General features: G+C 31.5%; 3 protein-coding genes across 4 annotated transcripts; 2 read left to right on the top strand and 1 right to left on the bottom strand.

Moving 5' to 3' along the window:
- Nucleotides 1-114: 114 nt before the first annotated feature.
- LOC146529334 (ATP synthase subunit s, mitochondrial) lies at nt 115-1,167 on the top strand. The gene is made up of 4 exons (XM_085202026.1): nt 115-266; nt 334-625; nt 702-965; nt 1,047-1,167. Exons 1-4 carry the CDS (start codon nt 246-248, stop codon nt 1,070-1,072), a joined length of 603 nt encoding a protein of 200 aa, XP_085058152.1. The 5' UTR covers nt 115-245; the 3' UTR covers nt 1,073-1,167.
- Dhod (dihydroorotate dehydrogenase 2) lies at nt 984-4,185 on the bottom strand. The gene is made up of 5 exons (XM_085202021.1): nt 3,847-4,185; nt 3,534-3,743; nt 2,991-3,385; nt 2,576-2,913; nt 984-1,397 (listed from the first exon to the last, which is right to left on the bottom strand). Exons 1-5 carry the CDS (start codon nt 3,868-3,870, stop codon nt 1,186-1,188), a joined length of 1,179 nt encoding a protein of 392 aa, XP_085058147.1. The 5' UTR covers nt 3,871-4,185; the 3' UTR covers nt 984-1,185.
- Nucleotides 4,186-5,146: 961 nt separating this feature from the next.
- On the top strand, nt 5,147-12,129 carry HPS1 (Hermansky-Pudlak syndrome 1 protein). 2 transcript variants are annotated; one of them, XM_085202014.1, is made up of 11 exons: nt 5,147-5,408; nt 5,530-5,676; nt 5,948-6,060; nt 6,495-6,713; nt 7,024-7,154; nt 7,922-8,057; nt 8,532-8,655; nt 8,956-9,237; nt 9,560-9,703; nt 10,061-10,260; nt 10,470-12,129. In XM_085202014.1, exons 1-11 carry the CDS (start codon nt 5,313-5,315, stop codon nt 10,645-10,647), a joined length of 1,770 nt encoding a protein of 589 aa, XP_085058140.1. In that variant the 5' UTR covers nt 5,147-5,312; the 3' UTR covers nt 10,648-12,129. The 2 variants fall into 2 exon arrangements, with proteins under 2 accessions (XP_085058140.1, XP_085058141.1); XM_085202015.1 differs by having other exon boundaries at nt 5,163-5,408; nt 10,043-10,260.
- Nucleotides 12,130-12,497: the final 368 nt, after the last annotated feature.

Genomic DNA, 12,497 nt, shown 5'->3' with positions numbered 1-12,497 from the left:
TAATTAAACTATATTTTATATTTATAATAGTTTCGTAGAATAAAATATAAATATTTATTTTACTTTTAAATTTAAATAACTGACAACAATGACTGACAAGACGTATTTGAATCATACTTTATTTTTTATTATAATTTTTATCTGTGCAATTAAATTTATCAAGTCAAAGAAAAAAATCAAAATATTGAATTATAAATATTACAATTATTAGATATTAAATGAAAATTGAATAATAATAAACAAAAATGTTCACAATACGCCGATCGGTAGGTATCTGAATGAAAATTACAATATAATGAAATATAAATATCGTAACAAAACTATCTTTTTTAGATATATGCAAATGTTCATCATAATTTTAATCCTTCAAAATTAACAACTAGATCGTTTTGGGAGTACGTTAATATGATGTTTAATAAACCTGACCCGGAACGAATAAGAGTTGTAGGGCCCGACAGAGCATGTGCTGAATGGGTATTGCGAAATGGGGGAAAAGTTGTCTGGTCAGATGGAAAGAAATTGGATGATTACAATTTATTACCATCAGATGACCAATCTGTGCCAAAAATTGTAGAAATCGATGGTTCAGAGTCCTCAATATCGCATTACGGCTTTCCACATTTGAGTAGGTGTTGTTTATAATTTATATTACATTTTTTACCCGTAAATTTTTTAGCCAAGTATAATTCTACTATTTTTAGGTGGTTGCACTAAATTGCATAAAATTATACTTCATGATAATAAGTATATTGATGATAGAGCCATGAAAGGTCTGGTTTATGGTCATGCTACTTTGTTGTATGTCCAAGTTTCAAAGTGCATAAATGTAACAGATAATGGTATTAAAGAAATAAAGTCACTGAAAAACCTGAAAACTTTACTACTATTCAATTTGTCTGGTGTCAATGATCTTGAAGAATGCAAAAAATACATTCAATCATATTTGCCAAATTGTAAAATATTGGGTAAGTGAAAAACAAAAGTATTAATCAACAAGATTCTTCTTTTTATTTAATTAAAAGTACACATTTTATATATTATTTTAGGACATGAAGAGAAAATGAACAGTTAGTCATGGATGGTAGGATGCTGGAGTCAAATAGTGTGATATAATATATTTTTTAAATAATTTATATTAATCTGAAATAATTAAAATCATTATCTCCACATGGTCTGTTATTTTATTCATTTTACTCCTTTCCCAACAGCTGCATGTACATCACTGTAGCCATCCTTAATGAGCAGTTGTGCTAATTCTGTTTTAATCTTTGTAACAACAGGAGGCCCATGGTAAATAAGAGCTGTATATATTTGAACTACACTTGCTCCAGCCAGAATTTTATCATAAGCATCTTGGCCTGTAAATACTCCACCTACACCTATTATTGGTATAGTACCTAAAATAAAAAAGACATGACTACTAACATATTCTTATGCAAAGAAGTTAAAAGCAGAGTTGTGAATAGCTGGAAAAAGTACTAAAGGGGCCTAAAGGAAATAATGAAAGAAGAACTTACATATCTCAACCAAAAGTAAACTGTTTAACACCAAGAGGTCTACCTCTTTCTTGAACGACACATTGAAAAGATGGGATGACAACCTTACAAAAGTTGTGGGAACAACTTGAGATAGAATGGCCATAGTAAGGCCAGAATAGAGAAGGTTGGAGAAGAATTTTGTCACCTGGCAATTGCGTGTTCGAGTGGCGGAACCTAATGCATTGACACCAGAGCAAGGAAATGAAAATATTAAATATTAGGATATATTACATATTCCTTGAGAATAAATTGAACCTAAAATCAGTCACATTAACAGTCACATACTTGTGTCCCTGTGCCACAACTGGCCTCAATAGGTAAGTTTTATTTTCTAAATAAAGGTTTTAGTTACAAACTACCCATTGTAATTATATTTTCATACTACTAAACATATTACTTGGTTTACAATGAATTATAATTATGTCACTCAAGATTTTAGATTATAACAAGTTATCAAACTCTTAAATCTTAATGATAGTGGGTTTTGACACCTGACACTAGCAGTCCATCTATTTGATTTCATGCATCTGAGACCTACATCACATCAGCACGGAAAAATGCATATGTCTATGCATGTGCATGTAAAATATACATATTCCCACGATACCTACTTTATATAATAACTAGCGGACGCGCGCAGCTTCGCTTACTTATTTAGGGATGAATTCTAATAAACCACGAAATACGTGTTCAATGAAATATTTTTAAGTCTAAATTTCAAATTTTATAAAAATCTGTGCAGTTTTAAAAATTTTTCCATACAAACTTTCAACCTCTATTTCACCCCTTTAGAGTTAAAATTTTTCAAAATCCCTTCTTAGTGGATGTCCAGATTACGAAAGTAAACATCTGTCCAAATTTCATGTTTCTACCATCAGCGGTTACGGCTGTGCGTGCGTCTTACCTCAGTCAGTGACGACAAGTCCTTTTATATATATAGATAATAAATAGTAACAGTATCAATATCTATTTAAAATTATTTAAAAAGTTTTAATTATAAATTCTAATAAACAATATTAATGTAATAATAAAAATACCTTTAGTCAATTTATAAACTGTTTTTATCATTTCTGTAGATTTATTAGTAAGTGGTTTACCACTTAGTCCCCCAATTTCCTTATAATATTCTTGATTTTTTAATGAAGGTCGTTCAATTGTTGTATTTGAGATTATAAGACCATCTACTTTACTATCTTTTCTAGAGATCACAGCAATTATGTCTTTAATTTCTTCTAAGCTTAAATCTGGTGCCAATTTTAATAGAAGAGGAGGCTTATTTTCAATTTGCAATGAATTTAAAGATTTATTGATCTCGCACAAAAGCTTACACAACTCTTCTTTATTTTGTAGAGACCTCAATCCTGGAGTATTGGGACTGAAAAGGGAATATTACAATGAATATAAATTATAGGTAAAATAGTTAGTGAAGAGCAGTCATTCTGAAATTCTTACCTACTAATATTTATTACAAAATAATCTGCAATTTTGTAAAATTGCTTAATGCCTAAGGTATAATCATGAGCTGCATCATCTGATGTTTTATTTTTACCCAAATTTATACCTAATAAACCATTTTGCAACAATGTTTTGTCAATATTCTGTATTTTATGGAAAACTTCTTTGTGTCCCTCACTATTAAAGCCATATCTATTAATCACTGCCTCATCTTCTGGTAGTCTAAACACTCTGGGTTTGGGATTGCCAGTTTGTGGTTCAGGTGTCACTGAACCAATTTCTACAACAGAAAAACCCAAATTCCTTAATCCCGTTATTGCATCACCATGTTTATCAAATCCAGCAGCAATACCGATTGGATTACTAAGATCATATTTTAAAAATCTGGTTTTCTAAAAAAATCATTTTAATATGAAAAATAGATAAAATAAATACAGAATACCAATATAAATATAAAGTGATCAACAATTAACATAGACAATTGATCGTAACTGGTCACTAATTATTCACAATTAAGCGATTAAAATTCATAAAACTCACAAGAACTTTTGCATCTTCATAATCTTCTGATGGGAAAAAACCATATTTAATTGCAGAAACACCTATTTTATGAGCCCATTCTGGATTAAGTTGTTGACTTAACGGTTGTAGAACATTTTTATAATATCCACTAAAATCTTTTTTATAATAAATGAAATGATAGGACAAAGATCCACCCAATGTCAAGTAACATAATGATTTAATTTTTTTCTAAAAAAAAATGAAATACTGGTTACATATTCAATAAATAGCTTAAAACTATAATATAACTTATTGTGTTATGTTATTTAACAATATAAGCAATAATACAAACCAAATTGTTTTGTCTTCGACTCATTTCGAGGTTTTCATAATACCATAAATAGCCGTCATAAACATAAATATTTATAACAACATAGTTAGAATACGTATTCTTGTTAAATACAAAATAAAATGGAAAACCTACGCTAGCTTATCCGCGAGTAGTGAATAATACTTGCTTAGGTACATGCATTGTCTAATGTCTATGAATATATCATAGAACAAGTTTTGTTACATGTACTAGAGCATCGGTAATCCTATCCTGTGGTCCTTTCCTACTTAAAATTAATGTAAATTAATATTCACGTGCACTCTTTCAAAGATAGGTTGATTTTTAATTTAAATTGACACATGACACTAAAGACTAATAATTTTTATATGTAATCTGTGGTCGGGAATAAAATAAATGCTATAGGTAATAAATAATGGATACTGTACAATGTTTACTAAGAAGGTTAATTAAAACTAAATAGATTCCTATATAACTGTACGATAGTTTATATTTGGGACGTTTTTTATATTATATAACTAAGTAATACTTTCAAATAACATCTTCACTTAATATATAATTATAACGAGTAAGCGTTATTTTTTGATGAGCTATTTTTTGATTCGAGATTTTTTTGAGTTTTTGATTCACTATTTGTGTGCTTTTTGATGTATTCTTTTCAAAAAACCTTTGTTACATAAAGTTATATCTTAATATCTTACACATGATCATTGTGCCAACAGTGTTATGAAAAAGTAGAAAAATGTAGGTTTTGTTCCGTATTATTCCCTGAGCTATAATTTTAAGTAGTTACAAAGGCCTCATTTGACAGTTAATTAAGGATTATCATCCCGAATTGGCGAAAATTGTAACGCGTCATAAATAGATAAAGTTTTTCACATTCTAAATTACGCTCTAACTCTACTGGACAATAAATACAATAATAATAAATTTTAAATTAGTTATCCAATTGTTAATTAATAATTTAATATTTTTAAACTAAAAATATTAAATATTAGTGCGGCTTTCTGTCTTGATCTTGAATGACGTATTATTTCAAGGGTACTTACATTGCATATTTATTTAAATAAACGTTAGTTAAAGTAACTTACTACTTAGTTCTAGTTTAAATCACACGTGCACGCACACACCGCTAGATGCATGTACTAAGATGATGTATAGAATTTAGCATACTATAACATAAAAAATAACATGTATATATTTAAAAAATAACATATATACGGTATCGGTTATGTTTACAAAATATTACCGTTGCGGCACTCTTATTGCGCTGGTTTATTTAATATATAATCTGTTAAGCTGTATTGATCTGTGGTTTTGTTTTTCTACAAAACTCTTTGATATTGAAAATCAAAATAACAATTCGTAATCAAACATTTTGTTTGTTTATTATTGTTCACATATACCAAGTTGTCCTAAATTTATTCTTTAATAACTCGTATTTGCAATATTTTCGACAACTCAAGAAAATGAAGGCAGTTTTAATATTTGATAGTGTTAATGATTTATTATTTTCAAAATGGGATGAAACATTTTTATCAAGAATGAAATCATTTAATGGTCAAGTAAGTTTTTGAAATGTGTTATGATTTTATAATAATTATCAAAAATGACAAATTTATGAACTATGAAATATGCCCTAAACCTTAAACTATACTGTTATAATTTATCATATTTTGTTTTGAGGAAAAAGATGGTAATATAAGTGATAATAATCATGTGTCGCAACTACTATCTCCAATTATAACTTCTCAGCGAGTGATGGCTGCCCAATTTAGCAATACATATACCTCTATGCAGTGTAAGGATAACACAACCATTGTTTTTGATGAGGTTAGTTTGTAAATATTCATATTAAAAATATACTACTTTGTTCAGTTACAATCTTTTAGTACTTTATGACACGTTAGTGATTTCAATATAACCCTCTACATCTACAGTCAGATTTGCCTCTAGTTATTTCCATTTGACTATGGGGGTATAGCTGCAGGTAATATATATGAAAAATGTTATAGTAACCTATATATTAAATATGTTTAGTTAAATGTTAACAAGTGAAATATCATACTTATGCAATTTTTAAGAAAAATGTAATTAATTTCAGTGGCTTGACCATGTATTTATGATAATATGTGAAGAAGATGGTGATGATGCTCACAGAGAACTTCTTGATTGCAAAACACTTGTTCAACATATTTGTGGCCAAAACATAAACCTGTAAGCTGCTGTTATTCCATGTTTAGTACTATAACTTATCAAAGAGATAATCTTTGTTGTCTTCTGTATTTACATTTTATGAAGAAACTACAGAGTCTGCACTTCATGAAAATTCGTTCTTATATTTAATATCAATTCTCCAATTTACAAGCTCATTTCACAAATACTCTTTCCATTAGGAAAGAGTATTTATAGAAGGGAACTGATGAGAGAAAAGAAATGTTAGAACCTAATGTTAAGATACTCTGTTCCCCTCAATTTCAAGACATTGCATCAAGTAAGGAAATATTGAATAATTCTTTCCCTCAAGTAGGAATTGAACCCACAACTGTCACATTTACAGTCAGTCACACCTTAGGTGTAAGTTTTGTATATAATGAGTGTAATTTCTGTAGGCAAAAAAAAGAAGCTATTTTAATTAATGTATCTTTCAGCTTACAATCACCAGTTTATCAAGATTGGTTATCCATTTTGTTAGAAACTCGTACCAAAGGTGACTCAATACCAGGTGCAAGTGGAGTCATAGGGGAGAGTGGGGCGACAGCTGCAGCACTTAATGCTTTGAAATCAATATCTAAAGACATTAAGTGTTCACATTCCCACTATCATCTCATGTTGTTTGTTGGAGATAAGGTTTTGGCATTATATTCTAGGTATGAATATTGCTATTTTATAAATATAATAATAAACTTATTCTTTTTAGGCTTTATGCTAAAAGAGTATCTCCTACATAACAGAGTAGGTAGTGTTAAGACACTGTTCCCTTCTTTCTGCACAATTTTCGACACAAGGCATGTTGAGGGGTAGAACACAAGGAAGAAGTCGCATCATGTTAACACTCAGTATGCTGGGCCACGGTGGCCTATTAGTTAATTTATTTATTGAATGCAAGAAAAACAGCAATATGAAATTTAATACTATTAAATTCAGCACCTTACATATATATATTTCTGTGGTTTTCAGTCGTGGAAGTGAAGATCTGATGCCACCAGATTTAATACTTTTAAGTATACAATGCATTGCGGCTCAAGAATATTGGGGAGAATTGCGAGAAATGGATGATGCTACATATTGTGAAAATTCACATTTGCCATGTCAGTAATAACACCTTAATGTTTTTATATTATATTATGCAGATTTTTCACTGTTTGTGATATATTTGTGATATATTTTGTATTATATACCTGACCACAATGCAGCCCTTTGTCTTAGAGATAAAAAATTGTTTTAACATGAAAGCAAAGCCACATCAAATACACATTTGATGCTTATGACTTTGCTTAGACATTATTTTTAATACTAACTATTAATTTCTAAGATAATCCAAACAGCGTAGCTAGAAAGACATACCAAAAACTAGAATTAGGAGCAAAAAGTATATTTTTTCAGCAACTCAAACAGTTTTAATAACTAAAAAGAGTTTGCTAATTAAATATATAAATGCATATGACAAATTTAAGATTATCGTAATGAGAGTGAAGTGTCAAATAACAAAGCCAATTAGTAGTGTCGGAATAAAATATATTAATTTGTAAGCAACTCAAATATTCTAATAAGTAAAACCTATGCAAATTCTAGGTTGTCAGAACAAATCACCGCGGTATTGAATATTTAAAACAAAAAGCAAACTAGGGTTGCTAGAACGAAACATATTCACCTGTTGTTCTCCTTTTCCTCATTAAGTATAACTAAGCCATAATTTTTCAATGATTGTCAGAGATTGCTTTAAGCAATAAGACCGCATTTGGACATGTGTTTTTCTTTCTTATATTTATATACTTCTTTGTTTTGTGTGCACAATAAAATATATTGTATTCTATTCTAATTATAAATCTAATAAGTAATACATATACAAATTCAGGGTTGTCAGAACAAAACAGTGCCATAGTCAATTTATGCGCGGGCGCCGCCGCAGCGCCGTGCGCGCCGCACTCCATACACGTGGCGGAGATCGCGCCACGTGTTATATTTGCAATACTCGTTGATATGGAATTAAGGTAATTTGTTATAATTTTTTTTAGAAATGAAAAATAAATATTGTATTATATTTTTTTTATTTCTGTTATGTCATATATGTAATATATATATATATATAATAATATATTAATTTTAATAGAACATAGTGCATATAATAGAACATATATAGTGTAAACCTAGAATAGTATTCTAATTGTATGACTAACTAATAAAAATTTAACTTAATTTCCCATATTAAACTTTAAATCTCTGTATACTTCAATATTACTTCTTTTATATACTATGTTACCCTTTATAAAAGCCTATAATAGAAAAGCTTCTTACACTTTGATTATTAACCTTTTATTGATTAAAGGTTGATAAATAAATTTATGGCTTAAAGAATTAATTAGTTGAATTAGATTTTTGCCATAATTTTTAATTATCTGTTCTATTATTTATAGCATTACGAGCTTATTAAGTTTTTTTAATTGCCGAAATTGTACATTTTGCAGAGACATAGGTATTTCCGTGCATATGTCCAGTCAGATTTTATCAAATCTCCGAAGATTGTTGCTACAACGTAATTTGGAAATTCTACCCGTGACCCTCGATTCTTTGGAAGTTTCGTTAAAGAAAGTAAGAAAATTTATTTATATTAATGTTTATATAAGCTATTTCATTTTTATAAATTTTCTTGTTGTAGTCCTATGATCTATTCGAAGAACTGCGTTTGTAGTTATCTATACTTAAAATTTTAAATGTCCGTCTGTTAGCGGGACGTTAGTTTTCTCCACTCATAATGCAATTAGCTTTCTGCGCTTACATCAGAAGTAAGATATTACAAATAATTATACCCATTTGAATGGGATTCTGGGATGCTTATCATATTTTACTTAAACTAATTTAAATCTAAAAATAAATAATTACTAATTTCAGACAACAGAAGCACTCCGCAAAAATAAGGCTAATTCCACACTATGCGCGCGCGTAACAAGTCGTATGTTAGAACTACGGAAGTCATGCACAACAACTACGCCATTGACACCCGAAACGGCAGCGACCGCAATGCATACAGCCTTGGAGGCGGTCATAGAACAACTCAAACCGGATATACCGAATTTAAAATTGGAACACCCGTCAAAAGATTTAAAGAAACTACTCGCGCCCCATATACAGTTTCTATGTATAAAGGCGATGCGATACTTCAGCTTAGGATCATATCCTTTTCAATATGGTTAATATTTAACTTATACGCTGGGACCATCGTGGCGCACGTGACGGTGTGGTTTAGATTCCCTCTCTAGATCCCTTCCGGGGAATTATATATAAGAATACATAGGAAATTCTCGCTCGCTTATGTAAGAAGAATAGGCGCGGCATTGAGTTGCGCCACTTAACGCCATGTCTCAAAAAAGCGTGGGGTATGAAGTGCTGGCTTTCTTTGCTATGTTCGAAAATACAACTTCAAGTAAATAAAATATTATACTATTTATATAAAGATAATAGTACAATTATAATGATTCCTTAACGCAATCTCACAGTATCGACGGACACAGGTTCTCTAACACACAAGTATGTAGAGGAGTTCCCCGGTCTCATCCACTTTGTATATGTGGACCGCACTGCGGGACGCTTCTTGGCGCCTGACATGGCTGACTGCGTGGACATGCTGACACCGGACACGGTACATACTTCCGGCTTTACAGTTTTTCTCGCATAGTAGTACTACTATCCATTTTTTGAGTTGTATGTTGAGTACCTAGCTGCCTTGTCTACTAGAGTGGAGAAATAAAATTAATTTGAAATATTATTCAACCGAATGAGATCCAACCAAGTCTATTATGCTTATGGCCAAAGGCACGTGTAGGACTGTGCTACAAAGGCTTCAAGAGTGATTGTCATCAATTATATGAATAAATTATATATAACTTAGTTTATGCATAGATAGTATAGATACTAACCAAAGGACAGCGCAATCTTATGGTACGAATAGACTACAGCCCAATATATTGTACCTTTAAAGTTCACTGGTTGGATGCAGGTGCGTGTAACAGTGCGCACGGCGACGCGTGCGCTGCGCGAGGGATACGGCGCGGGAGTGTGGCGGCGCGGCGCGCTGCACGTGTGCGCGCTGCGCTGGTTCGAGCGACGACGTGCGCCCGCGCGCCCTTCCGCGCCCCCGCACCCCGCCGCCGTGCGCGCGCTGCCGCCGCCCGGGGACCTCGCCGGCGCCTTTTACAGGTATGTGCCCCGCCCGCCCTAAAGCCCCGCTCCATTACCCCGCTTAAAGTTATAGTTTAATATTATAGTTATCGCATTTACAGAGGTAATGAAGTCGAAATATATCGTAATTGAGGTCGATTCTTTTTCTGATGAAATTAAAATACGCCATTCAATTCCCATCTTTAAAATATAGCTAAAAATTTAATTTAATTTATAATTTGTTGCAGACAACTCGTGGAGCTGGCTTTTCCAAATGACAGTCATGGTGTAAGTGTAAAGGAATTGATATGTATCCATTTAGGATTGCTGCCGGCGTCCACCGCCGTGCAACAGGCGAGACGTTTGGCGCACTCCGTGTATGAACTGACAGGGGAAAACCCCGCTGTAGCCTCAGATTTATTATAAAATTATTATATGTGTAATTTTAACATTCTTCAATTCTTTATATAATATAGTTCATGAAACATTCCATAAAAACTATATCAATGTATTAATTATCATAATTATTTTAAGTACAGTGGACCTATGGTAATCCTATAAGCGTTTTGAAGGGCGTCGGATAATCGAATGTGTTGTGTTAATTTTCATTGTTGCATATTCCTTAATCTTTAAAACCGAGTGAAAAATGCACAAAAGGTTAAAAAGCCTAACTTCAGGGTCATAAATTGCAGATCAACTAACACCGTATATTCACTTGCTAAACTACTGAGGGATTCATTACGATTTAAGTGGTGCAAAACATATATTTTATTAATCGTCAACGTTTTATACTTTCGCTTTTGACCTGTGAAGACATTATACATGACAAAAAATCAATAAACAAGTGAACTTTTGCTTGGCCTGTTATGCACCACACAATAAATGTTTAAAGGTTTTGTTAGTAAAATAGCTAGGGTGAGTACAATACTGCTCTGAGGGTGTGCAAAGACCACCACCCCATATCTCCTATTTCTACACCTATGCAGAATCCATAACATAATTCGACTCCGGAAAGCGACGACAATCGCTTTTCGGTGTCGAATTATGTTATATAGTCAAATTGAAACTGAAACAGTAGGCGTTGACGGTCGAGTACAATTGCAATAGTAGTAACTGTCCAATTCTTCACTATATTTAGTGGTTTTGCTAAAATTCTTATTTACTATCAATTTATGGCGTCAATTGGCGTGCCGGATAAAGTTCGGATTACCGCGGGTCCATTGAATGTGATTGCCACGTATTTTATTGTATTATAACTTTTAATTTTACATGTAACCAAGTAGATGTAGCGTACTACATACATTAACATATTAACTACATAGTTATATCATAGTGTTTCTACACACTAGTTATGTCTGTGTCTATGTATAATGCTTATAAAAAATAATAGATTTTTAAGTTTGTACTTTATAATATTTTAAGTGTTATATTAATAAACTGTTGTTTTTTTTATTACTTTACTTCTCTTATTATTTTCAATCATATATTGTTAATTTGTAATAATCTGAATAATTAAAATTTCTAACATGTATATAATTAAAATAAATGTAGGATATTTATTATAACGCTATAATTTTTAAGTTTCATTTGGACTAGTCAAGATACTAAAATAGAGGTCGTCGTCGTGACGCAGCGGCGTAGCGTCACCACCTCTCTCTCTCTCTTTCTTTGACACCAAGACAAAGCGCGGCGTCTTCTTCCCTAAATTTGGACTGAAATTGAGGGTCGGACTTTTTTAACCCTCCGTCTACTTTCTATAGGTATAATATATGGCTGCTAAAAATAAATATCTATCTTAGTAGCTGAGCTAGTTTTAAGATTATTCAATCCAACTGGAAATAACTTATTGACAACTTGCAATGCTATTTATAATATGATAATTGAAATTAAAATATTGTTATAACTGAATTGTGTGTTTCAATGTTTGACATATAATTATTTTATATCATTGATAATAATTATTAAAGTTAAATTGAGACTTGGTGTTACGTAGGAGTCACCTAACTGAACAAACTCAAAACAAAATAAAAATAATGACTTATCATTAAAAAAAAACATTGCCTATCCTATGATTTGCCACAACTCTATTACTAAACATGAATAGTCTTCCTCTATACCGCTGAGTGCTTTATAATGTATAATGTTAATACTAGTAATGGTTTTTTTTTTATGGAAAAAGACATGAAAATATGAATAAATAATGATTCATTCCACCCAACGCGTTGCAGTCACACCTCTGTGCCTTTAAAATTAATCTCAGTTCAGTTTATTACCTA

This window comes from Heliconius melpomene, chromosome 18, assembly GCF_056956725.1.
Source record: "Heliconius melpomene rosina isolate 202511_hmr_F chromosome 18, ASM5695672v1, whole genome shotgun sequence".
Lineage (NCBI taxonomy): Eukaryota > Metazoa > Arthropoda > Insecta > Lepidoptera > Nymphalidae > Heliconius > Heliconius melpomene.
The sequence above is the reverse complement of the archived record's forward strand: the minus strand, read 5'-3'. Positions and strand labels throughout refer to the sequence as shown.

What these genes read in the sequence shown, in the direction of transcription:
- LOC146529334 (XM_085202026.1), top strand. Translation starts at nt 246, where the DNA reads ATGTTCACAATACGCCGATCG. An exon ending in TTACGGCTTTCCACATTTGA is followed by an intron (nt 626 to 701) that starts GTAGGTGTTGTT and finishes TACTATTTTTAG; the next exon opens with GTGGTTGCACTAAATTGCAT. An exon ending in GCCAAATTGTAAAATATTGG is followed by an intron (nt 966 to 1,046) that starts GTAAGTGAAAAA and finishes ATATTATTTTAG; the next exon opens with GACATGAAGAGAAAATGAAC.
- Dhod (XM_085202021.1), bottom strand. Translation starts at nt 3,870, where the DNA reads ATGAGTCGAAGACAAAACAATTTG. An exon ending in GTCGAAGACAAAACAATTTG is followed by an intron (nt 3,744 to 3,846) that starts GTTTGTATTATT and finishes ATTTTTTTTTAG; the next exon opens with AAAAAAATTAAATCATTATG. An exon ending in AGTTTATAAATTGACTAAAG is followed by an intron (nt 1,398 to 2,575) that starts GTATTTTTATTA and finishes TTTTTATTTTAG; the next exon opens with GTACTATACCAATAATAGGT.
- HPS1 (XM_085202015.1), top strand. Translation starts at nt 5,313, where the DNA reads ATGAAGGCAGTTTTAATATTTGATAGTGTTAATGATTTATTATTTTCA. An exon ending in TGAAATCATTTAATGGTCAA is followed by an intron (nt 5,409 to 5,529) that starts GTAAGTTTTTGA and finishes TTTTGTTTTGAG; the next exon opens with GAAAAAGATGGTAATATAAG. An exon ending in TGAAAATTCACATTTGCCAT is followed by an intron (nt 7,155 to 7,921) that starts GTCAGTAATAAC and finishes ATACAAATTCAG; the next exon opens with GGTTGTCAGAACAAAACAGT.